General features: G+C 39.7%; 1 protein-coding gene across 1 annotated transcript in view; it reads right to left on the bottom strand.

Moving 5' to 3' along the window:
* Nucleotides 1-27262, bottom strand: part of Prep (prolyl endopeptidase) — a 101254-nt gene that overhangs the window by 35439 nt on the left and 38553 nt on the right. Inside the window, exons 7-9 of the mRNA XM_070010526.1 lie at nucleotides 17579-17684; nucleotides 6601-6792; nucleotides 3660-3857 (exon numbers count right to left, since the gene is read on the bottom strand). Of these exons, the coding sequence (XP_069866627.1) occupies nucleotides 3660-3857; nucleotides 6601-6792; nucleotides 17579-17684 (496 nt within the window). The remainder of the gene's footprint in view (nucleotides 1-3659; nucleotides 3858-6600; nucleotides 6793-17578; nucleotides 17685-27262) is intronic.

The raw sequence follows: 27262 nt of genomic DNA, 5'->3' as shown, positions 1-27262 counted from the left end.
GGCCTTGGATGATAATTCTCTGGATCTCTGTCTCCCAAGCGTTTGAGATTACAGATCATGTCACCACCCCCCAGCCCTAAATGTAAACTGGCCAGTACAGCTGGTACCCCCTACAAACAAATACAGCAAAAAACAAAAACAACAAAACTCTCCAAATAGTCAAGCAAAAAGAAGACAGATTTCAGACCAAGCCTCAAGCCCATGCCATCTGACCTCCTGACTCACACCAACAGCATACCAACTGTTAAACATGTTAGGAGCCAGAACTCTTAAATCAGTGGCCTCAGATGGGTCACCACAGTAGCAGAATACAAATTCCTCAGTGCAAGACAAAGAGGGGGAGATGCCCTGCATGACTGTGTATCTAGAAAGGCTGAGACATCAATTCTAACCAGAGAATGAAATGAACTACAACAGAGGCTAGTCACCACCCAAAGGGTATCATGTGCCTGACCCTGAGGTTCACTGAAGGAGGTGGTATTAAACCTGAAGGTACCACCACTTAGTACTTGCTATGCATGCACCCATCCATCTGGGTTAGCCGAGGCTAGCCCACTGCAATTCACACCATAACGTGGACCACTCTGACCTAATGATGCCCAAGTCCCAGGTGCCCTGGCTCATATGAAAGAACAGGGAGGTGAGGTTAGAATAAACTATTCTAGAATCCAGAACAAAAGACTAATGGTTGGTGATCTCCAGGAAATAAATTTCAAAGTTCAAGAGAATTGGATTATGGAAGTTCCTTAAGGCCAGAAGGAATGCCTGACCTCGAGATGCTTCCTGATGGACAGTGCTTGAACAAGGCCAGGACGGAGGCAGGGAGATTAGCTGGCACAGTCCCAGAGGAATGTGAACGTAAGAGGAAGGAAGAACACTTTAGGAAGAATCCAAGGGATCATGTAGATTAGGTAGTTTTGATGTTATTAAAGAAAAAAAAATAGCCCAAACTTCATCTCACGTCTTTGTCTTTCTCAACAGTTTGTGGAAGACTTTTTTTTTTTTTTTTGGTCAGTTGTGGGGCCTGAATTATGGGCCTGGGCACTATCCCTCAGCTCAAGACTCAAGGATCTACTACTTGAGCCACAGCACTATTTCCGCCTTTTTCTGCTTATGTGGTGCTGAGGAATCGAACCCAGGGCCTCATGCATGCAAGGCAAGCACTCTACCACCTTCCCTGCCCCTGTGGAAGACTTCTTTAAGATTTCTCATTCCTGCCTCCCAGAGTCACAGACACAGTTCTGTATTATTACAAGTAGCAAGTATGGCTGGTGTTCACCCCAGGTAACTCTCAAAGGTCCACACAAAGAGAATTCATCAGTTCAACTACTAAGTGGTTTGAGCCACAGGGAAATCAGTGCATGGTGCTCCAAACTGTCTGGCTGCCTGTTTTCTCCCAAGTGTGACTGTAGGTGCAAAAGTCACAAATGGATTGGGCTCAAGATGTATCTTCACCAGGAACCTCCATGGGAAACAAAATCTGCAGGCATGCACCTGCCGGGGGTAGCTCATATCCACAGCAGGAAGTGCTATTTCAGACCCTGGAGTGCTAGTCACAATCTCCTAGCTCTGCTACGGACCGCAGCAGTGAGCCACTCCTCCCCACAGAGGATGTCAATGCACAAAGGCATCACTACTTTCCTAAAATCTAGTTTCATTATCTCATGGGCATGTTTTTGTTTGGCTTTAGAAGGCCTAGATCTATTCTATTTTCCTTTTTTGTTTGTTGGTGCCAGTAGTGGGGCTTGAACTCAGGGCTTTGTACTCTCTCACAGCCTTTTCACACTCCAGGCTAATGCTCTACCAGTTGAGCCACATTTCCACTTCCCATGATGATTTTGATACCAAATTGAGTTAAGGAGAGAAAGAGAGAAAGATGGAGGCAAAGTAAGTACAAGGAGACAAAGGAACAGACAAAGCATTGCACTAATGAATTGCAGCTGTTCAGAAGCTGCCTGGCAGGGGAAAAAAAGAGAACTAACTAGGAACATGCTTCTCTTTTCAAACTTCGTAGCCACAGTCACAGATATTTCATTGCTTGGCACAGAACCCATCATTTTACATGAGGACAATAAGCTCCTTCTTTCCCCAGGTAATGCTGAGCTTGCTTCTAAAATAAATGGTCACACAGGGTCCATGAAGGACCTTTACAGGCCTTTGAGGACTCTGGGTTTTATTAAGACCAGGTGAATCACCCCTTTCCCCACCCCCTCCCCATGCTCCTCTTTGTCCTTTATCTGTTAGAACTGCTGAAGTTAGGGGAATTTCCAAAGTGAAGTTTCTGAAAGCAGGGAAGCCTGAGAACAAAGTATGGGCCCTGCAGCGGAGAACGGGAATGGCTACCTGGGAAAAGGGATTGGTTTGCCTGCTCCCTGCCTCTGTTAGGCTCTGGGCTGCTGGGGTTGAGGGGAGGTGCACAATATCTGACATGCATGAAGTTCTTCAACGGCTGGCTCCCAACTTTTGGCACTAGGCCTATTTCCATGGCTCTTTCCCTACCCTCTTGATTCTCTGAAAGGTGCTTTCAGAATCAAGCCTAAACTTGCCATGTATACCCCCGGAGCTACTTACAGGAACATCACTCTTTCTGTTTTCCTAACCCTGACAGCAACCTGTCACCACAATAAGATGTCTGTGACTCAAGAGATTCTAAAGAAAAGCAGATGACGCATCACTGTCATCTGGCCAAGTCCCAGGAGAAGACGGAGCCAATTCAGCACCTGCCTAACTTTCCCCCAAGAGTGCTTTATTTTCTGATGAGCCAATGAAAGATTGTGACAAAACCGGATGGGGGCAGAAACAGGAATAAGGCAAGTACACAAAGTGGTTGTGGCCAGATTGCTTTCAAGACAGGGTCTGCCTGGCCAATTATAAACTGCCACCTGAGCAAGATTCCTGGGATAAACTGCTGTATATGTATGTCTCTGAGATTGCATAAACAGACATTGGAGAGGCAGGGGAAAAACCAAACCAAAGCAACATGAATATAACCAACATTTTAAAACATGAAAAAGAGAATTATTTGATTTGGAGAAAACTAATAGACAGCATGAAATGTAAAAATCATACCTCAGGAGTGGCTACAGATTTTATAGTCTTTTATCTACATGCTGTGACCCTGTGTACTTTATACATAGATCAAAAGCTTATTGGAGCTGTGGCACAAATGACAGCAGCAGCCGAGCAAGCGTGAAGTCCTGAGTTCAAATACTACTACTACTAGTACCTAAATAAATATTACTCTCCTACTTCCCCCCGCCCCAAATCATACCAAAGAGGCAGGTGGCAGTGGCTCACTCCTATACTCCTAGCTACTCAGGAGGCTGAGTAGTAGCCAGTGCAATCAGGAAAGTCCATGAGACTCTCATCTCCAATTAATCATCAAAAAGCTGGAAGTGGAGCTGTGGTTCAAGTGGTAGAGTGCTAGTCTTGAGCTACAAAGCTCAGGGACAGCACCCCAGGGCAATCACACACACACACACACACACACACACACACACACACACACACACACACACACACACACACACACACACACACACACACACACACACACACACACACACACACACACACACGCGCATACACGCACGCACACACTAAAAAAAGAACCCATATAAGCCTGTTTCCAAGTGAACATCAACAGGGAAAAGACTCACCTGGAGATAAAAAGGAAGTGAACTGATAGAAGATCTCGCTGTCCTTCTTGCGCCCGCTGTACCCCACAACACTGCCGACCTCTAGGGGGAAGGTCTTAAGTTGAGCACCTGTGGTCAGGTCATGAAGCTGTAGGATGTTCTTCACATCATGGAGGTAGCATAAGACCAGAAAGTTGGACCTGACACAAGCTACCCACTCTACAAAGACAAGGAGAGAACCTCATGTTTCTGCCATTTATTTAACTGAACAGCAGTTACGGAGCTCTGCTTTTGTGAAGCAGCAGTAAGACTTGCAAAGCCATTTTACAAGTTGATTTTAATATCTCAAGTAGTTTTCAGCACAGTCCTTTAATGAATGATCACAGTCGTTACATTTATTCTGTCCAGAGGAAACAAAACATCTTGGTCTAGATGATGTGTGAACTTCAAACAACTCTGTCACAGTGATTTTGATAAGTGACCCCTACCGCCTGTGTGTTGAATGCTTATTGAATGCTTAGTCCTCAGCTACAGGGAGGTGGTGGAGCCTTTAAGAGATGGAGCTTAGGGGAAAGAAGTTAGGTCACTGAGGGTGAGCATTTCATTTTGAGACCCAATCTCAATTGTTTCTTTTTTTTTTTTTTTTTTCCAACGTTGCTAGTAGTCAGCATGCAGTGAGTCAGATAAAAGGGAGTCAGCCATTAGTGAAGAGCCAGTGTTTGAACATGGGGTAATGTATATAGAAACAACATTAATAAATGTTATCTGACACAGATTGCAAAACGGTGCAAATCTACAGAAAATGGTGGGAGTGGGGGTGGGGAGGGGAAGCAAGCATGAACACTACTGCATGTACTGTAGAGAACACCGGGGGATGGAGCTTGAATGGAAAAGGAGGAATGAAAGGCATTTCCTAAGAAGAATCACTAGGACTTGGTGACTGTTGTGATACAGGGTGAGCTAGATCACTGTAATAGTGCTTGCTTATAGGGCTGCAATAACAAATGGGAAGGAAGGCATGGGATGGAAAGGCAGGCAAAGCGGTCAGCTGGAAGTGGGACAGGCCACCCAGAAAGAAGGAAGCAGTGGAGGTAGATGGACATCACAGGTATAGCGCAAACACACTGAAAAGACTGAATTCTTCTGACTTCATGCTGATGCTGATATTTAGTAACCCATGAAACTAGTAGTTCCCTCTTATAACATCATGTTCTCCTACAGGGAAGGCTAAGGGTCACCAAGGACCTCAATCTCTGAGTGGCTTGGATTACCAAAGCAAATTTTTGCTCAAGTCAGGATATAAAGAATTGTTGCATCCAAATAAAGTAATTTGTTCACTAGCTAATAGGTTTTTTTTTTCTTTTTCTTTTTGGTTAGAGCACCTTAATCAAGCAAGCTTAATGACAAAAAAAAAATAATCAATCTGTGTTAACTATGAGTACATAAAAAATATGAACCAGCGAGTAATAAAGGAAAGTGATTTGTGAACTGTCATCAATAAAAGCCCTGACTTTACAGTTGTACTTTATGACTAATCTCTACCTTTCATTCTCCACAGTGAGTTCTGTAATAATGATATGCAAAGAGTCCAGCTGTGCTTGTCTTTGAATTGACTGATGGGTTCTAGTGAATATATATATATATATATATATATATATATATATACATATAATATACACATACACATATATACATATACACAAATATATACACACATATATTACTGTATACGCATGCAGCAGTACTGCCTAATTACTTTGAAGGAAAAGCCTGGCAGCAGCCATGCTGCCTTGGGTTGTAGCTGTGGATTCAGTAGGAAAGAGCAAGCATGAAGACCATTCCATGCAATTCCAGGTTTGAATTTTTTAGTTACCAGGCACAAGAAAATATCTTTCTTGAGCTAGCAAGAACAGAGTGAACAGGATGATAACCTAGGATGTAATCCTTGATCTGCCCCAGTGCAGACATTGGCTTTAATTCATCAAAGAACACACTGCAGCACTGTTTTACCTGAGACAGAGCTACTCTTGGGCATGGGCCTGTGTCTTCCCTCTTGGACAATGCAAACCATAGAAGCTTTTGCATTCCTAAATGAATCTATCACAGAATTGTCACTGAATCTATCACAGACGTTCACCTCTAACATGGTAAAGTCTTCCTATGAAGATCTTCATAGGCCCAAAAGTACTGAACTCCCCTTTTATATGAAAAAACTGTCTCCAAATTAGTGAGTTTTCTAAACAAATTCAGCTTTCAAAGCAATCATTTTTGCAAAAATCAGAGAAAACACCATGAAAAACAGATGATATGGAAGGCAGATTTTCAAGAGATTAATGTGCTTGAATATACAAAGTGACTACAATGTTTTAAATTAAAACTGATAGCAATCTATTCTTTAAACCTACCCTCAGTTCTACAAGAGTATCATGCAAACAACCGGTTACTCAAAAAGCCGAAAGCTAACATTTGGGAATCTAATAGGTTTAAAAACTGAATATTAGTGATTAGTATCCAATAATAAGTATACAAAGATAACTGGTACTTTTGTGTGTGCTTGAACTCAGGGCCTGGAAACTGTCCCTGAGTTTTTGTGCCCACTTGACCTACAGCTCCACTTCTGTTTCTTTGGTGGTTAACTGGAGATAAGCGTCTCAGGGATGCTCCAGCCTGGACTGCCTTTGAACTATGATCAACAGATCTCAGGCTCTTGAGAAGCCACCAGTAGTCTTTGCAAGTCTGAATTCATACCTCCACATTTTTTAGGAACCATTTCTATGTTACTGTATTAAGCTGCAGTAATGTCACATAACAAAGACTTGGATGCACTATTTAGACATGCTAGCCCTAATAATTTAGAGGTCAAATGTTCCGTATCTTGAAACCAGTCACTAGAGAAGAAGAAAGCTTGCTGGTGTTCTCACCTGAAACAAAAGTCCAACAAGCAAGTCACTTGGAATCTTACCTAAGACATCCTTCTCGTGCTCAGGAACCAGCACTTTCCATTTGGACTCATCAGGATCTGTGAAGTCAATGTTAATCAAACGATAGTTGGGAGAATGGCGATTTGTCTTGAACGTGAACACCGTTCCCTCATTGGTTACATAGTCATATTCTCCTTCAAAGTTGTCGATCAGTTTTACCCACTTCAGGATTCCTGGTGAGAGATCAAGAATTCCTGTCATCTATCTGAAATTTTAAAAAACTGTGAGCTTTGTATTTAGGAAGGAATCATTTCTATCTATAGAGCACGAGGAAGAGCAACTGGAAACTCCAAGGCACAAGAAAAGCAAGGTGAATTCAATTTTATTTTTTTTGGTGTTGCTATTTTTTTCCTATTGTTTAATTCTAAAAACTGCTGGGCACTGGTAGCTCATGCCTGTAATCCTAGCTACTCAGGAGCTAAGATCTGAGGATGGTGATTCAAAACAAGTCAAACCAGAAAAGTCTGTGAGACTCCAATTCAACAGCTAAAAGCCAGGAAGTAGAACTGTGAGTCATGTGATAGGGCTCTAGACTTCAACAGAAAAGCTAAGGGACAGCACCCAGACCTTGAGTTCAAGCCCTAGTACCAGCACAGAAAAAAAAAAAAGAAAAGGAAGAAAAAGAGAGGGAAAGAAAGAAGGAAAGAGAGGAAAAAAGAAAGGAAGGAAGGAAAGAAGGAAGAAAGGAAGGAAGGAAGGAAGGAAAGAAGGAAGGAAAAGAAATAAAGTATTCTTAAAAAACCTTTAAAAACCTGGCACCTTACCTCCAATATAATCAGCTACATTTTTGCTAGATTTGAGACTCACTCCTAATACCACACCATAAGAAAGCTTCACTGTCTGCTCTCTGACTATAGTAACAACTCAACCAAATTTTCCTCCCTCATACAGCATTTGAAGTGTCTAGAGATATTTTTGATTGTCATAAATAATGTAGGGGAGAGGGAGTAGGAGGATTGTTCCTGGCATTTAGTGAGAAGAGGTCAGAAATGCTGTTTACGCAAGCTGCGATGCATAGGAGAGTACCATGATAAAGCAGCAGCCAGCTCCAAGTATCAACAGTACTAAGTCTGAGAAACTTTGTCTATTGCATTAAGCTGCCTGGCTGGCCTTCCCATTGCTATCCTTGATTGTCTCTGTATTTTAATCACCACATTGTCTTCATATTGTAATGGTCCATGTTGGTATCCTTTCAAACATCAATGACTTCCCCCACACATTTTGGTCAAAGGCTCCATGTGGCAGTCCTTTCCCACTTAACCAACTTCAGCTTGTTCTAATTGTTGCTTCCTATCTGTGCTCTACTGGCTGTTGACCATGTACATCTAGCCATGTCACAGGCCCTGTCCTCTGCCTAACTGCCCATTCTCAGGAGGCCAGCCACTTCTAATTGCCCCAGTTCAGTTCTTCTTGGCCCTCTTGCAAGATATAGTTATGTATTTATGTATTTATTTTCTTATTATTTATCTTTTTTATTAACTATTTCACACTTAGTCCTGAAATGCAGTGTGAGGTTTTTTCAAAGATACAAATAAAGTTGTGTTAAATGGAAGAAGGGACATTTTCTGTCAGTTGTGGGGCTTGAACTCAGGGCCTGGGTGCTGTCCCTGAGCTTTTTTACTCAAAGCTAGCACTCTAAAATTTTTAGACACAGCACCACTTTGTTTTCTGGTGGTTAGTTGGAGATAACTTTCCTGCCCAGGCTGGCTTTGAACTGTAATCCTCAATTCTTGATCCTTATTCAGGTCTTGGCCTCCTAAGTAGCTAGGGTTACAGGCATGAGCCACCAATGCCTGGCTAGAAGGGACATTTTCTAGTTTTTTTGGGGGGGGGGGAGTCTGGTCGTGGGGCCTGAACTCTGGGTCTGGGCGCTGTCCCTCAGCTCTTTAGCTCAAGGCTAGTGCTCTACCACTTGAGTCACAGCACCACATGCATGCAAGGCAAGTGCTCTACCACTGAGTCACCTTCCCAGACCCATTTTCTAGGTTTATATTCTGAAAAACTAGCATGGAGGTGGTGCTCACTCTAAAGATCTTAAACATGTTCATCATCACCCAAATGGCTCACCATCACTTTTATTATTTAAAAAAAAATACTGGGAAGACATTTGCTTCACAGTGTATCTATACAGATACTCAGAGAATGTTTCATCAGGGTAAAAACCTTGTGACTTCTAATCTGAACGACTGTCAGATCTTCTCCATTCCTCTCCTACTTTCAATTTTATTTTGTAACTATTTTGCATAATTCATTCATATTCCTTATAGCTTTAATGAATACTTTATGCTCGCTTAACTCCTTTGTATTCACTGTATCTTCAGATAATTTGTTCAAGAATTAAATTTATTAGAGGAAACAGGATTCTATCATATAAAAAGGTTCAGAGGTCAGACATATTTGGAGGAGAACTCTGGCTCTCCTACTACTTAGGGCCTCATTCGGTCAATGTCAACTAGGAATTAAAGAAAATGTGAAAATCATTCTAAAAGTTATTGATAGTGTCTACCCTACAACAAAAATAATTTCTAGGTAAGCACTGGTGGCTCAAGCCTGTAGCTGCAGCTACTTAGAAGGCTGAGACCTAAGAATAGAGATTTGAAGTCAGCCAGGAAAGAGAAGTCTGAGACTCCTACCTCTAATTAATAATAATAATAATAATAAACAGAAAATGGAGGTGTGGCTCAAGTGGTTGGGCACCAGATTTGAGTGAAAAACCAAGGCCCTGAATTGAATTCTCCCAGAACACCTTCCCCCTCCTTCTCCCCGCCCCCCACAGGGCTTTCCTATACATTGGCAATAACCATTAGAAAACACAGAGGGAAGTAAGGGAAGAACCTCATTTACAACAGAAGCAAACTTAATGGGATACTTAAAAATCTAAACATGACACATGGATTCTAAATGAAGAAAAAAAATCTACTATTCCCCCCCCCCCCCCCCCCCCCCCCGCTAAGGAAATATAAAAGTAGGGACAAAAACAACCCTGAGTAGCTGGAACACATATCATATCCCTACATAGGACGATACAGCATTTCAAAGGTGCAAATAATCCCAGAAATGTATGGATTTAACAAATTCCATTCCAAATCCAAATGAAATTTCTAGGGAATGTGATAGCATCCTAAAACTTATCTGGAAGAACAAACACATAGGGGCAGTCAGTTGATTTTTGTTTGTATGGAGTCCCACTTCCCTTCTGGGAGCTCCTCCTGACTTATGAAAACTGGCTTTTCTTTCTTATCTCTTCCTGTGTGGGTACCATAAACACTATAGTATAATTTTCCCTCATCACACAGGTTTTACATGTAATGAAATCATGCGACACATACACGCTTGCATCTGATTCTTTCACTTCACATTGTCCTTGTAAGATCACTCATTCTTTGGTAATAATTATTGACTCTTGCTTGTATCTTACGGTGCTCAGAGAATATATTTAGTGTGGTATTAGTGCTTTTAAGTTGGTTGAGAAATGCTTTGTGATGTAGGGATTTTTAAAAATTTTTCTTTAAAAATGTTCTCTGAAACTACTGGATATAGTATGCTAAATATATATGCCTATTAGGTCATCTGTTTAAATACTGTTGAAATCTTCTGAATACTTACTGATTTATTCTTGGCCATTCTGTCAGTTGCTGAAAAGGTCTGTTAAAAATGTCTCTACAATTGTGGGCTTCTCTATTTTTGCTCATATGCTCAAAATTTGCTCCTGATGTTTTGAAATTATGCTGTTAGATATACACATAATTTTATACACTTGCACAAAACTAGTTTAAAAGTTTTCTAATTACCCATTTTTATCTCTAGCAATGGTTTCTGCTTTAAAGTTGACTTTGATATTAAGATAGGTACTATATCATTCCTGCGGTACTACCTTTAATTAAGTATTTTTAACCTTCACATTAACTATATACAGAGTTCTAATAGGTATCTTAGTTTTGTTTTTTTTTGGGGGGGGGAGGATTGGTCATGGGGCTTGAACTCTAGGCTTGGGTGCTGACCCTGTGCTCTTCAGCTCAAGGTGAGCGCTCTAGCACTTGAGCCACAGCGTCACTTCCAGTTTTCTGAGTGGTTTATTGGAGATAAGAGTCTCACAGACTTTCCTGCCTGGGCTGGCTTTGAACCCAGATCCTCAGATCTCAGACTCCTGAGTAGCTAGGATTACAGGCGTGAGCCACTGGCACCCAGCTTAGGCATCTCAGATTTTGAACGTTGTGTTTTGCAGAATAATGGTTCTCAACTTGTAGTTTATCATTTCTAGAAGTTCATTTTTCATATCCAATATCATGTTTTCCATCTCTTGGTGGGCAGTTATATTTTTAAATTACATATGGGTTACCTAAATCTCTTTTACTGTGTCTATTTTTTCTTTAGCCAAAATAATTGTTTTAAAATGTAACTGACCATATTTTTTATTCCTAAAAGTACTACTGGTCCTTTTCCAAATCTGAGTCTTTCTAGCATCTTATCTCTTGTCCCCACAATTCTTGTTTACATTATTTTTATAGCACCACTACAGATGGTTGATCATTGTTCAAAGTGTATTTCCCATACTTATTTTCAGGCTGAATCTGATTATCTCACTTCATTTCTGCTGGTTCTATTCTCATGTTGGTGATTTTTGTCTGGCTCATGCTTTCTGGCAGTAAACTAGTTTCCCCTAAAGGAATGAAGCACTACCTGTGGGAAATGCTGGAGGGGGGCATGGGTTGAAGTGGCAACCTTCCAGAGTATTTCTCCTAGTTTGCCCCTTGGAACACAACCAGCCTGGAAGCTCTGAATTTTTGGCAGAAGAATTTTTGAGCCACATTGGACACAATTAAGTCAACCTGTACCCACGTGAAGGGCAGCGTCTCTCCTGTTTCAGGAGTAAAATTCACAACGTGTCTCCTCTAGTGCTCAGGTAAAGAGACCCCTGCCAGTGCTCAGGTAAAGACAAGCAAGAGAGGGTGCTACTCATTCTGTGCTTTCCAGGCCTACCACTTGCAGATTTACTTATAAATTATTCTTGCGATAAAGACTTCTAATGAGACTCTTATCCACAGAGAAGCGCAGGTCTGACTTTCCACCCCAGCAGAAATACTCAGCACAATTCAGCTCCTATTCCTGCTTTCAGTCTCTCTGGCCTCCTCTCTTTTTGGCAAACGAGCCATGGATTTGGAAAGCCTTGCCTAAAAACCTTTCCCTTAACACCATTTACATTGTTTTGATTGTGAGGTTATTCTGAGGTAATTCAAAATCTGCCCAACTCTCAGAAATGGTCCTTCACAATTACTTGTCATGAAAGGTTAAACTCTGCATTGGAAACACAATTATATTTTTTCACTGACAAATTGCTAACCTCAAAATAAAAATCAGCAGTGGACCTACTCAAAGGCAACTGTATCTTAGCTGCCATAAAACAATGTTTAAAACAAAGTCTCCGTTTCTGAAAAGAATATAAATTAAATTTTGTTAGCTGTCTGCCAAATTTGAGGGTAATCAGAAAGCTTGATTTGTTTATAGTAAGAATGATGAGATATCATTGTCTGGCCTATGACATTTATAGACACAAAATCTGGGTTTGGTGAAATGTCAGATTTCTTAAAAGATTCCACAGACAATAAAGCATTTCCTGATGTGAAACCTTTGTGTCACACACTAACCATCTTACAGTCTCTACCTGAAAAGGTCTTGCACACAGAGTTATTCATTATAATCCCTCTCTACCCCAAATCACTAAAGTGTCACCAAAGGCAAAACACAATAGAAATTTCCCTCCATTTTCCTGTGTGCACAGGTGAGTTCAAAGATGTGGTGGTTATATAAATAATCAAGCTCCGGTAAACAAGGGCTTCCCGTAAGTATAGGTCAAACCTGTTACTAGATTTTGAAGCATTAACCCCAGCTTCAAATAGATTCTGTGTGCTCACTGACCATAAGGAATGTGTCAGGATTTCTACAAGAACAATTGTAAAATAGGCAAAATATTCTAAAGGATAGACCTTCACAGGACAGGATTTTTTCAAAGGAAGCTCATTACATCCTTTCCTCTCTTGAATCCATGCTATGGATTTTAGCACAGAGTGAGCACTGGGTCATATCAGCTTTGTAACTAAACATAAAACATAAGAGTCTGGCATTTATACTGAATCTTTCCACAGTTCTTTACAATGTAAAAACAAAAGAGATCAATTTAAAATGGAAGCTTAATCTACTTTTCTAACACAAATATTTAAACACATATTCCTAAGATAAATGTTTACATACTAAGGAATAGGTTTATACTTTCAAGATAGAAATTCATTTAAGTTTTCTTATAAAAATTTAAAGGTCCACCCATTTGGGGGAAAAGAAATAGCTGAGAAGAAGTGATTTTTAATGATGAGGTAGAAAATATATGGAAATTTATTCTAGGTTTAATCTAAGTGTATGAAGTTTTAATAACATTCTAGAAACACAATGTATGTGTATATTTCAAAAGAAATAAAAAAGTACAGATCATACAGTTAAGAAAACTGAGACAGAAATCATTTTCTTGCAAGGTTCAGGGTAATTAATTTCAACTCATCTGCAGACATCAATCACATTAAGAACCAGAGGAGTCAACACTCAGCTGTTCTTCCTACCGCAGAACTAATAAAATGTCACACTGGTTAGGTGTCCTTAAGAACACCTTGGTACCTCTTCACTAATCATCTTAATACAACATATGGAACAGAAAGAACCATCGTCTGTCATCCACTACTAGGGTTTAGTAAAGAACAAAGCCAAATGAGGATGAGGTTGATGATGATTGATAAGGATGAATAAGGATGAATGATGATAAGGATGAATGATGATGATGATGATGATGATGATGATGATGATGAAAGTTAGGGGATCACAAGTAAATGAGAAGCTCCGGGGAAGATGCTTCTATACCCGCACATGTGTATTCCTAAAGGCATCAGTGAGTCATTCATAGTTCAAGCACTGTTCTAGGCACAGGGACCCCACAAAGAACAAGAGAGATGAGGTGTCCCTTGGCTAATGCAGCCCCATAGATCAACATACTTTTGCTGGATCCAGTCTTGCACTAAAATCTTCATACCTCTGCCTCCTGAGTAACTGGGATTACAAGTATGCACCACTACATATTACTGGCTTCATATTACTCTTAAATGCAAGTACTGAAAAGCAAATGATGGAAATGAACTTCCCAAAGACAGACCAAAAATGGCAGAACAGAGATTAACCTCACAAGTTAGTGAGGATAGGCAGCAAGGGAGAGAACACAATGCAGATTGATGTGACAAAAGGAATCTAGCTCCATAAACATGCCATTTAACTTTCAAGGTTCCAAAGATTTGCGGTTGTTTTGTTTTGCAAGAATTGGGGCTTGAATTCAGCCTTGAGCCCTCATTCAGCTTTTTCACTCATTACTGATGATTTACTAGCTGAACTATGTCTCCAGTTCCAGCTTTTTGCTGGTTAATTAGAGATAAAAGTTCCTTGGACTTTTCTGCTTAGGTTGGTTCAGATCCCTAATCCTAAAATCTCAGTCTCCTCCTCAGTGGCTAGGATTAGGGGCATGAAACACCAGCATCCAGCTCCAAGATTATTTTTCATCGTGTATTCACAGTTTTGTTCTCCCCATGTGCATCTTTTTCTAAATTGCTCCTGGCTGTGTGTGTATGTGTGTGTGTGCATGTTGTGTGCACATGCTTTTCTGTGTTTCTAATTTCAAAGTGCATACAGACAGAAGGCTTTCTTGGGAGACAAAGACAACAGAAAAGTTAGAAAGGAGTCATCCTTAGTTTTTAAGGAATGTAATTTTGTGGTGCCTTAATAAAGAATTTTATGAAAACCTCTAATAATTCTCCTTGCCTTTAAGGGGGAAAAAGATTAAAATCAGAGCAGAAAGGCTTTACAATGATCAAAAAGGGTACAGATTTCATTCATATAAACATAGAGGCTTCATAACACTGGATTTAACTTCCAGTCACCAGGTTTTCTTGACTATTGCATCTAACACTTAAATTAACTAAGTGTGCTGCAGTCAAAGCACTCAGGATCATTTATCCTTGCCTTAGTTCAACAAGAGTAACAAAAAGGGGAGAGCAGACAGGAATGGCAAGCAGGGAGGTGACACTGTCACCCACTGGCTATGTGATCCTGATACTCAACTATCAATCTGCATAATAAGACACAGTCCACACAGTCCGGACAGTAGAGGTACATACAATTCTGCATTTTTTAAATTAAAAGACTCCTAATTAAGAATCTAGTTTTGTAGAAAACAAATTACTACCAAATCTCTTACTTAGAACAGATTTTATAATTAAGATTTTTTTTTAAAATACCAAACCTTCAAAGACTGTCTTCAACCTACTTTACCATGATATTAACTAAAACCAATATGCAATAATTCCAAATATTTCCCTTACAAAGGAAACGAGAGAGGAGAGAAATGGAGAAAGGAAAGGAAGGGGAATCTCTCTCTCTGACCTCTCCTTGCCCCTGAAATCTTGTTCTCTTCAAAGCAGACCACAAAAAAAATAGAATTTCTCTTTCCCAATGCAAGTCATAGAAACTAAAAAATATGCCACTCTGATATTCTCCTGGCTTGGAGCTAGCCATGCAGAAATTCTCTAATCTGATAGCTTCTCCTTTTCTAGAGGATCCTGCCCTAGCCTAGGAGAAATGAACGCTGCAAAGAGCCCAAGAAGCCGCTGAGCAGACAGGCCTCAATGATTCCCCTGCTCTCTGGGAATACAATCATGCCCTTTTTGTCCCATCCCATTTGGTTATTCAGATTTTCCTCAAACCTATGCAATGAAATCTCCATGAAAATCCAGAGGCTTAGGTCTACAGAACTTCTGGCAGCTGAGCACATAAAGACTTGCAGAAGGGGAACAAGAGTTCACCAGTGTGCCATAAGCATGATATACCTCAATTCTCCAAAAACTGAAGCTCCTGTACACAGGACCCTCCTTCTCTTTATCTATCTCTTTACCTGGCTGATTACTTGTACCCTTTGAAGTACATTTTGGAAAGCTGGGCATGAGGGCTCATATCTGTAATCCCAGCTACTTGGGAGGAAAATATATACTGAGAATATTGAGGTTTGAAGTCAGCCTAGGTAATAAGTTCATGAAACCCTGTCTTAACAACAACAATAAAATGCTGGGTGTAGTAGCACCATGCCCATGGAGGATGGTAGTATAGGCTTCCTCTGCCCACCCCTCCCCCCAAATATGTGAGGCCTTATTTAAATTAGGAATTTAAATTCCTTATTAAATAAATAAATAAAAAGGGTTGGAGGTGTGGCTCAAGCAGTAGAACTCCTGCCTACCAATTATGAGGTCCTGAGTTTAACCCCCAATACCACCTGAAGAAATAAAGGAAGGGAGGAAGAAAGAGAGAAAGGGAGGGAGGGCAGGAAGGACCCTTTGGAATAAAGTAGTAAATGTAAATACAGTATGTCCTGAGTTCTGTCAGCTGCTCTAGCACATGAAGCGAATGCAATTCAGGGTGCTGAGAATCCTGGTCAGGCAGAAGTTCCAGAGTCGCATACTTGTGACTGGGTCTGAAGGAGGTGCAGTGGACTGAGCCCTCAATTTGTGGGGCCTGATGCTACTTCCATGTAAGAGCAAAGATGAGCTACCTGGAAGGGGAGGGAAGATGCTACACATTTGGGGATCAAGTGGCTTGGGTTTGTAGAAACTGAGTTTGTTTCTTCTGCATGTTCAGATAGCCATTCAGGGTTTATCAGATGCTTCTCACTTTTGTTCATCACATTCATTCATGAGCTGCACTGTCTAGAATTTTGCTCAAGGATCTTGTTCATCTGGACACTGTGGTATTTTTGACCTCCCAAACTGTTCTCTAATTCTTTGCTACACCCAATGATCAAATGGAAAGAAGAGTGAAAAACAGGAAGGATAAGGACCAAGACACTGGGAAGGAAACAGGGAGAGTTTCCTTGAGTTTTTCTGGCCCGCGAAAGGTTTCATTCAGTCCTGCTCTCCCTTATCAAAGTGGATACACCAATAGCTGTTCAGTGTATGAAAATGTGGATGGAATTTTCTCCCCTATTTGGAATAAAGAATTTGCATTCTAAATTTGTTAATTTGTGTCCCATAGTAACATAAACATACTTACTGACTTCAATATATAATGAAGGAAAATGAAAACAGCATTCTCTTGAAGAGTTATAATGTAATTAGTTTACTACAGCATAGTCCTTCCCAACATCCCAAGATTGCAGAACCAAACAGGAACAATTTCATTCATACTTCTTTCTTTCTCTGAGATAGGAGCTCACCGTACAGACCAGGCTGGCCTTGAACTTGCAATTCTCCTGTCTTAGCCTCTTGAGTTCTGGGCTTACAGGAATGTGCCAACATGTCCAGCCAGACAGTCTTATGTTTTGTTCCTCTCAAAGAATGTGAACACTGACCTAGGTGTTGCTGTTTTCTTGAGACAAAATGAGTGCGTCTATTTTCTTAATAGAAAAAAAATAAGGCAATCTTCACTAAATGGCCATCTGTTTAAGGCCAGAATAAAAGCTGCTGATTATACCGTGCTCTAAGGGTTCAAGAAGCAAAAGCAGGCTGTTACTTAGGACGTGGCCTGGTATGATAGGATTGCTTGTTAATCTGGTAAATTCTGGTTATCACCACTTTCCTGAGGGTTTGCAACCTAAAATCTACACAGCTGTTAATACATTATAGACCAGCCAACCAGCTTCTTCCTAACTCTTCATCTGTAACACACAGGACACTTTCACAGTCAAGTGCAGATATCAGTATACGAGAAAATGCTTCATTTCATTTTCCTTCATTTTATGAAATAGTACTGAAAGAAAACAATTGTACAACCTGAGATAACATGATAGAAAGGCAGAAGTCTCCTTGGGAAATCAACTAGACCAAAACAATTGCTTTTGAAATGATGCTTCCTGGAAAAGCAACCTGGGTTTGTAAACTAACTTACCGGTGATGCCGTTGGGCTCCTGCTGCAGGTCACAGTACCAGAGTCGGTTTACCGGGTCACAGCCCTCCCAGATGGATAACAAAACATAGCGACCATCATCAGACAACTGTGCGGGACAAAATCAGTGCAGGGCCTCATCAGAACAGACTTTTGATGAACAGATTATTAAATACTAGGTTAAAAAAAGAGAACGTTAACTGCAGTCACTTACCTAAGTTTCTGACAATAAAATTATGTAATAAAAAAAGAACACCAATTTCTTCTTATCTCACTTAGTCAGTTTTAGACACAGTGAATTATTTAAGTAGAAACTATTAGTAGATATAACTGAATGTCCTAACGACCTCAATGTGATTATTTCATTTTAGACACTAATATCCTCGATGTTCATGGGTTATGTATTTTAGAAATAATGGTTCTAAGTTAGCAAGGATAGCCAAGGGAGTTCTTGCAAAGTGGGTCTACCAACAGATGCCACTTTGTGGCAATAGTACATGAGTCCCTATTTTCCATACCTTTATTGTAATAGCTTTATTTCAACTTGGCTTATTAACCATTATTCAAGATGGTTTTGTATGGTATTTTGGAACAAAGGATATTTTCCTCCATAACCTGGATGGATTTCATTCCATCTGCTAAATATCTTTTTTTTTTTTTTTTTTTTTGCCAGTCCTAGGGTTTGAAGTCAGGGCCTGGGCACTGTCCTTGAACCTCTTTGTGCTCAGGGACAGCACTCTACCACTTAAGCCACAGCACCACTTCCGAACTGAAGATGTTAAGAAGACAAAAACTAACTTCTCTGAGCAACAATGAAGCAAGTCAGCCAGCAAACAACACTTCTTTCCTAACTCTTCTGCCTGTGAGCCTACTCTGTAGACTTAGGACTTGCCAAACCCTCATAATCATGAGTCATTTCTTTAAAATCCTATATTTATAAATACACACAAACACATCTTTTTCTATAGACACCCTTAATACCAACTATTATTCTTTCGTTTGCTCATTCAAGAGACATTTGCTAATCAGCAATTATGTATAAAATGTGTTTGTAGATGGTAAAGAAACAGTTCAGAAAAAAGTGAATCTAACAAAGGAGACAAATACATAAGTTCAAAATTATGCAGCAATTCCATATTACTGCTCAATGCTACGGAGAACACCGATAAGTGCTGATAAGGTAGCCAGGATGTGTGGAAAGGATTGGAGTTTTAAATACAGAAATCAAGAAGGGCGTATTGTTTTCTTACATACACGGTTTCACATGAAAAGTCACATTCATTTCTTATACATTTCCTGGTTTGGAATGTTTTCCTCTTTGGCTGCTGTGTTAAATAGAGGATTGTGCTGACTTCTGTTTTTCTCTTTGTAATGCAGTTTTAATTGTCCTGCTTCAAAATTTTTTTTATATAGTATCTATAAACTACTAGCTTATGCAGAAAATTTACCAGTTCAAAATTTATTTTTACCTCTAAGAGAATGGGTAATTCCTTTTTATATTTCCTACTTCTTTTGCTTAGTATATTAACATTTTTCTGGAAACTTAAAAAAATTATTTTTGTAACTTTTTATGTCATTTTAGGATCTATTTCTATTGACCAATTTTTATAAGTCAGTCTCCTGCTTCTTTATACATGTAGTAAGTAACTTTTAAAAGTGTATTCTGGACCTTTTGAATGTTGTTGCGTTTATTTTTCCTTTCCTAATCTGCCTGTCAAATGTTCTGAAGCAGTAACTTGATTGGTAAGTGAGCCAGATTTATTTAAGACTTCTTTGTAAGCTTTGTTGGGTGAAGACCATAGCTCTAGTGGTCTTTCTGAGTTATCTACTGAACATCTACATGTTCACAAGGCCTTTCTGCTCTGTCAGAACAGAAATTTCCCAGCCTTATCAAACCTTTGATGGTTGTCAGTTGACAGCTCCCTGGTTGTTGCTCTTAGCCTGAACCTTGGAATCTGATTCAATATACACACATCTTAACAGAGAGCCAAAAGCGTAAGTGGATTCCAAGGCATATTTCTGGGTATTTCTCTCCTTTGCTCTGCAAATCCCGAAGGCTTAAATCAGTAAAACATATATGCTAAATTCCTCCTATTTTTCCTGGGGTCCACAAACTATTTGCAAGCAAAAAGCTAGGGCAACTGTAAGACTCATCTCTTGTTTTGAGTTACAGTTGCTTTTTCTAGTTTTCAAATTGTAGACAGGCGGGCTGGCCAGTATGTTACCATATCAAGGCCAGGAGCAGAAATCTGCCATTATATCTTAACTGTGTTTTCTGCAAATGAATGCAATGTGATTTAACTATAAAAATCCAATCTGTATGTTTTAGTAATTATTACTGCTTATTGGTTTCCACATTTAAACATTCTATTCACTTTGCTTACTCCATTTTTTCTTTCCTTCCTTTCCTTTTTTTTTTCCCGGTGCTAGACCCAGGGCCTGTACAAGTTCAGCACACACTCTTATGCAGTTAATCTACATAGATCTCCAACCTTACATTAAATATAAATTTCTTTATAAACATTTTTCCTTCCTTGATTTGGGAGTTACACATTCTATTTTCATTAAGCTTTTAATACATACATAGTTAATAAGCTCATGTTCAGAATTTTAGTTCCACCTTATTTTTAGACTATCCTATGTTAAAAATATCATCAGTAATCCCTTAGTTAATTCTGATGAATATAATCGAAATTAGCTTCATTAACAATACTTCAAGCTTTTGTGCTTTTATCCTCGAACTAAAAGCAGAATCTGAACAGCTTAGTGCTTATAGTCAGGCTACATCCATCATAAATGATGGCTAATTCAGCCTGAGTGATCCAGTCAATAGGAAGACACAGTGAAATTCACTGCAGGAACCATACCAGGCTTTCCAGGGCAGCTGGGTCCAGCACATTTAATGAGTTCTTCTCTGAATTTCCTTCTGGACTAAATAGCTCTAACGAATATATTTCATCTGAAGTAGGAAGTCCAAAGCATACTACAATGAAGTCAGCCTTCTTCCTATCATTATTTTCTTCACTACAAGCCACTAAAACCTGCTAAGCTGAATGAACATGCTTTCAAATGCTCAGGTATCTCAGATCTCAAAATCATTTGAAGGTCATTTATTCTAAAATGTACAGATTAGAAATATACCTTTTCCCACAAAATTTTATCAGCAGCAACATTTACTTAGCAGCAGCTTCACACTTAAAGACTATTTCAAGGCAATTTTAAAGACCATTTCTCACAAGTCCTTAGGCAGGGACTGATAAGACCTTTGGAAACATAACAGAATAAAGCACCTTTCCTGAAGGCCAGAGAAAAAGCAGGAGAGCCAAAGGTCCTTCTATAAAAGCTTGGTGAAACTGCATAAATTCCATTTACAAAGAATTATTTTAAGCAGTAATACAGGCTAGAATAATTGTGCTCTCTGGAAGCAATCTGATCAAAACACACTGACTTTTTGAAACACAATAACCATAACATTAGTCTGGCCAGTTATTAAATATGTAACTCCTAAATCTGTAATTTTTAAAAATCCTTTCTTCTTAAGCAAATTTCCCTTAAGTCAAAGACATTTTATCTCATGGAAGTCTACCATTTATGCAAATAGATGCAAATAAAACATTAACAAATGCAAAATTCTAAGAGTCACTGTAAATGAAAAAGTGACACTTGCTGGTATTCATGACTTGCATTCCTAATACTATGAAAGACAAAACTTTCCCCATCCTGACAACTACCACTTTTTAATATACAGGTTACTTTGACAACCTAATTCTGTGGAATCATTTGGATTATATACTGAGAATACAGATTAAATAAAGTTAGAAAATAACCAAGGAGGGCTAGGAATGTGGCTTAGAGATAGAGTGCTAGCCTTGTATGTGTGAAGCCCTGTGTTTGCTTCCTCAGAATCACATACACAGAAAATGCCAGAATTGGCAGTATGGCTCAAGTGGTAGACTGCAAACGAAGCCAAGGGACAGTGCCCAGGCCCAGAGTTCAAGTCCCAGAACTGGCAAAAGAAAAAAGAAAAGAAAAGAAAAGAAAAGAACCAAGGAAGAAGAAAGCACTAATGATAAAAAGTATGTGAACAAAGGAGAAGATCTAGATGTACAAAGAATGTGGTATTGTATAGATGTGCTAAGGAACAGTTGGCAATTCTCTACTGGTTGGTTTTTCAATATTCACGACCAGGCAAATATCCACTGAACAAAACAATAACAACCAAAAAATCTAAATCTACCCCTCCCTTTTGCTTCAGCCTTTGTGACTAACAGAAGGCAACTCCAAGCTAAGAAAGAGTAAGGAAGTAATTCATTCTTTCCTTTTCCGTGGCTCCTTTCCTCGAAAGCTCCTCAAAGTTCACTTCCCTTCGCACTGGAGTCCTTGTGAAAGGGAAAGTAACTTGCTTGTTTTGGTTAAGGCTACTTTAATGTACCAGTGGTCACTGTAAAATGACCTTCAGGTGGTCCAAGACCAGTTTGCCAAAAGAGCCAAGCACAGCAAAAGGTTCAAGGAGAAAGCCTAAAGTATACCCCTTTACCCAGAGTGGATAGGGTTGGCCACGGTGGCTACCAAAGGGAATTGGTTTCAATAGAATAATCTAGGTCCTAGATAACCTTCCACCTCATCTACTAAAGATAGGTCACCAAACACACTGAACAATAGGGATTCATGGCTGAGGCTGTTTGTTCAACCAGTATTTGAGTATTTGAGTTCAATCACACCTGCTGCTGAACTGGGCTCTCACATACAAAAATCAATAAGACAGGGCCTTCAAGAGGTCATGATAAAGATGTAGGAATAGACACAGAAACAAAAAGAATCATTTATAGTGTAGAACACTAAGAGCAAGGGCTGCAAAGTATGATGGGAGTGGTAGACAGGAGCACTGCAAGAAGGCAATTGGGAAGAAAAGGGAGATGACAAAGGATTTAAGGAAAGATGCCCCTAACTGACCCTCAAAGGAGAGGTAGAATTCGCCTAAAAGTAGTCACTTAGAATTTTCCATTCTTACAACTGCTATGAGAATGTAGGCTATCCACCACCAGTATTAGGGAGCTGTGATACAAATATTCAGGCTATAAACAGCCATCAAGGGTGCATCTCATGGCAGACATGAGCAGATGTAGTAGATGCTGGGGTAGGACTTCAAATTCATGCCGTATTGGGTGTGGCACACAGCTCTCAGCTAAGAACCTCTCAGGACTTTTTCAAAATGGTACATTTTTAAAGAATTGAACCAATAGCCATTCTGTATTCTTTACATTTACCAAAAAGTAGGGAAAAAGGTATGAAGGTATTACATGCTCTTCATGAAAAGCCACATTCACTCATTACCAATTTTTAATTGTGCATATTTGTGGAAACAGGCTACATTATGGGTAGCAATGTTTACTAAATCTTTAACAAATATCATTTAAAATATCAGAGAAGATATCATATTCTTTACTCTGATAGTTGCATATCTATTGGTCCAACTAACACATGAGTGAGACAACCAAGCATTTAGAGGATACAATTCCTTCAAAACTCCAAAAAACCCTACAATATTCAGAGATAATACTCAACCAAAGGAATCTAGTCCCATTTAATTTAATAGGTTTGTAAAGTGTCTTCAGTTAATGTCTCATTCAGGTGGCATTTGTGACTCATTCAGACCAGTCTTTGGTCAAGGTACTTTGTCACAGGAGGTCATCAGCTCTACCGTTATGTCTCTGATAGAGACAGATAGATGTATTGATTATTCATTTGTGCATATACAAAAAATATATATATAAAAATATATATTAGTATATATAGTATATATAGTGTATTGGCATAGTATAGTATAATATATATAATATATAAATAACAGCAATTTCTCTAGCCAATAGGATCTTTATATATTCTTAACAATAACAAACTATTGTTTTGATTACTAGCATAATAAAAACATTAAAGTTGATGGATTTGGGTTTTGTCAGTCTTAACACTGTACCATGTTTACAAGCACTGGGCTTTTCAAATAACCTGAATCAATAAACCATTTTTCATATATCTCACTTAAGAGAAAATTAACAGCAAAGTATCTTAAACTCCCTAACACTTAACCATTCATAAATCATTTGTTCTTGAAAATAACAGGACACAATACATGTTTATATGTACAAAGAAGTGTGAGATTTTCAAACATATTACTATCTTCAAAAACCCGTGTAAGCTGGGTGCTGGTGGCTCATGTCTATAATCCTACTCAAGAGGCTGAGATCTGAGGATCACTGTTCAAAGCCAAACCAAGAAGGAAAGTCCACGAGACTCATCTCCAATAAACCTCCAGAAAACCAGAAGTGGCGCTGTGGTTCAAGTGGTAGAATGCTTACCTTGAGCTGAAAAGTTCAAGGACAGCACCCAGGCCCAGAGTTCAAGCCCCACGACTGACTAAAAACCACCACCACCAACAAAACAAAACAAAAGAGTGAATGCTGAACTCCAGAGTACTATGGTTTTCAATTAATAGCCAAATCTTCATGGGTATGAAATTCCTTTAATATGTATACGTTTTTTCTACTTAGGAAGATTTAAAAAAAATAGAATCTATATACCTACATGCATTTCAAGTTGGGAGTAATTTAAAGTTATAATAAAAGAATCAATTGAGTATTTCAAAAGTATACTAAAAATCAGTGGCACTTGAAATTGTCCAGGAAATGAACAAAAGAGGCAAAAATGGATTTTAATAGCTTTGGCAGTTAATCATGTTCCTCCTCTAGTAGAAAACCTTATCCTATTTATTTTACAGACTCTTGGATTCTTTTCATAACAGTTGTGAATCTTAATATCACTTTTTAAATGTGTTTCCAACTCTTAATTTAGGAAAATTTAGGATGTCAAATTACCTACCTACAATGATTGTGTGTGTGTGTGTGTGTGTGTGTGTGTGTGTGTGTGTGTGTGTGTGTCTGTGTGTCTGTGTGTCTGTGTATGTACTTGAACCCACTTGGCCTTCCACATTTATCCACATGCAGGGCTCTAGTTGGCTTCCTGGCTTTTGACTTCTCAACCACACTACAAAGACAGTCAATGTACTAATTACCATGATGAATACTGTCACACATAAGGAAGTGCTAAGGAGAGGGAAAAAGTGGCAGAAACAGGCAGCAGAGACTTCCTAGTCCTGGGAAAGTAAGTATGAAAACTGTAGGAAGAAATCTCCCCTCGACTCACTACTTCAAGTGAAAAGATACCCAACCAAGCCAGGTGCTATGGCTCATACCTGTAATCCTTGCTACATTTGAGGCTGAGACCAAAGGATCACAATTCAAAGCCAGCTAGAGCAGGAAAGTCCAGGTGAATCTTATCTCCGATTAATCACCAAAAAGCTGAAGTGGAGCTGTGGCTCAAATGGGGCCAGCCCTGAGCAAAAAAGCTAAGGGACAGACCCCAAACCACAAGCTTAAGGCTCTAATACCAGCAAGGAGGGGCAGAGGGGGGAAGTACCAAACAAATGAGGGAAAGGAGGCAGACTGCCTGGGACACATCCTGGCCTCTGCTGCACAGATTCTATAGGGTGAGAACTTGAGCAGGGGAATCAGGAGAGACAATAAACATTCACCCAGTGTACCAGCAGGTAAAAGATACCAAACAAATGAGGCACCAGAAATGCATCTTGCATGTTAATACATGTACAACACATATAATTTTATAAGTGAATGTTTCTTAATTAACAAGTGAGTATATAAAAATGGCTTTCGTGACACATGGCATGTATTAAGATTTAGGATTGTCTTTGTTTAAAACAAACAAAAAAAGCAATCTTTTTTCAGAATTAAGTAGATGTGAATGAGGTTCATGGAACTGAATGGGGTTCCCAGTATAGGATTTAGCTAGAGGAGGGCTGGGCGCTTGCTTTCCGCCTTGGTCCTTTCTATGGCTACAGCACATGCTTCTACAATCTTCATTCTAGAGCACCCTCTGCTGGAAGAGGGCCTTAGCATGTCGGATTTCCTTTTCTAGATAATTTTTTCCTCCTCTAAATAGTCAAACTGATTTTAAAATAAGTTTATTATTTTTGTTTCTTAAAAGTCATGTTCAGAAAGACAAACAGCTCACGTTTTCTCTCATGTGGCAGCCAGATCTAAAATACAACTATGTGCGATGACATATACAGGGCTCAATGCATTTACAGACAAAAAGGAAGATATACTTAGGGAAGGAATCCAAAAGGTAACTCCACAGAATAACTGAAATACAGGAATGGAGGAGGAAGGGTAAACGAATATAGTTATGTATTCAATATACACCATGCAAATACTGAATTGGTAACTGAGGGTAAGGATGGGAGGAGAAAAATGGGGAAGAATGAAGAGATGCCACTGACCAAGAAGCTCTGTACTTATGGAATTGTAACCACTTTGAACAACTAGTTGGTAATAAAAAAAAAATTACAATAAGCCAGACACCAGTGGCTCACACCTGTAATACTAACTACTCAGGAGGCTGAGATCTAAGGTTCAAGGTTCAAAGCCTGCCTGGGCAGGAAAGTATGAGACTCTTATCTCCAATTAACCACCGGAAAACCGGAAGTGAAGCTGTGGGCTCAAGTGATAGAGCGATAGCCTTGAGCTGATCGCTCAGGGACAGTGCCCTGACCAAGTTCAAGCCCCCGACCCACCGACCAACAGACATAGACACAGATACAGACAGACACATAGACACACACACACTATAATAAATGTATATAATTAATAAAATTTAAAAGCACTTTAATTTCTATTCTATTCTATAATCCTGTCCTTCAAGTGAATCCTCAGTGAGTCATCCAGAGCTTATGACCCATGCTGGGGAACACAGTACACAGGTCTCCAGAACTGAGGGTATCTTTTGCTATTAGGCCATAGTGAGCTGGAATCCAGACACCCATAACTGTAGGCAGCTAAAATAGATGAACAGAGAGAGAGAGAGAGAACCTGTGTCTGTCTGGAACTTTAATAATCTTTAATTATCCTACTATTCAAAAGTGTTCAGAAAGCTGTAGACTCTGCCTGGTAGAAGGTGTCCATCCTGGGGAGACACAGGCTGGCATGACTGAAGGCATCAATGTAACAACTATCAGTGCTTCCTGCCTGCAATTTGCTGAACTTTCTCTGCTCAGGGTGAGAAAGACCAGTCCATGCAGGAAGGCGGAGGAGGTATCTGGACAGAAAGGAAGGTGAGTCACATCAAAGATATAAAGAGACAAAGTGAACTTGGACTGCAGCAGCTAAAGGGGGAGGAGTATGGGAGAGCTCCACACCCATGCAGCTGTTGCCCCAACCACCCCAAGGCACGCGAGTCCCTCTTAGTGCCCCCACAAGCTACAATGCGCCCCCACTCTGGGTTCCCAATCCCCCTACCAGACAGCTTTCTATCCAGGCCTCACAACATCCCTCCAGCCACACCCCACATAGCTCATCCCCAGTAACTCTATGGCTTCAAGACTGTGAGATGCTGCGATGAATGTTCCCATTCACAGACTTTCAAAGCTCAAAAAAATCCAACAGAGGAAACCAAGGAAGAGAGACTTGGAGAGATGAAAGGACTCTCACCCCAGGCCACCCAGATGGGACCAAAATAAAAAACCCTCTTTCTTTCTCTAGTACACTCACTGCTCTAACACTGACTTTTTAGTCACAGAGATTGCTAGATGCATTTAACAAAATAATGGGTCCCATT

Source organism: Dipodomys merriami, unplaced genomic scaffold, assembly GCF_024711535.1.
Source record: "Dipodomys merriami isolate MVZ:Mamm:240054 unplaced genomic scaffold, mDipMer1.0.p SCAF_8, whole genome shotgun sequence".
Lineage (NCBI taxonomy): Eukaryota > Metazoa > Chordata > Mammalia > Rodentia > Heteromyidae > Dipodomys > Dipodomys merriami.
The sequence above is the reverse complement of the archived record's forward strand: the minus strand, read 5'-3'. Positions and strand labels throughout refer to the sequence as shown.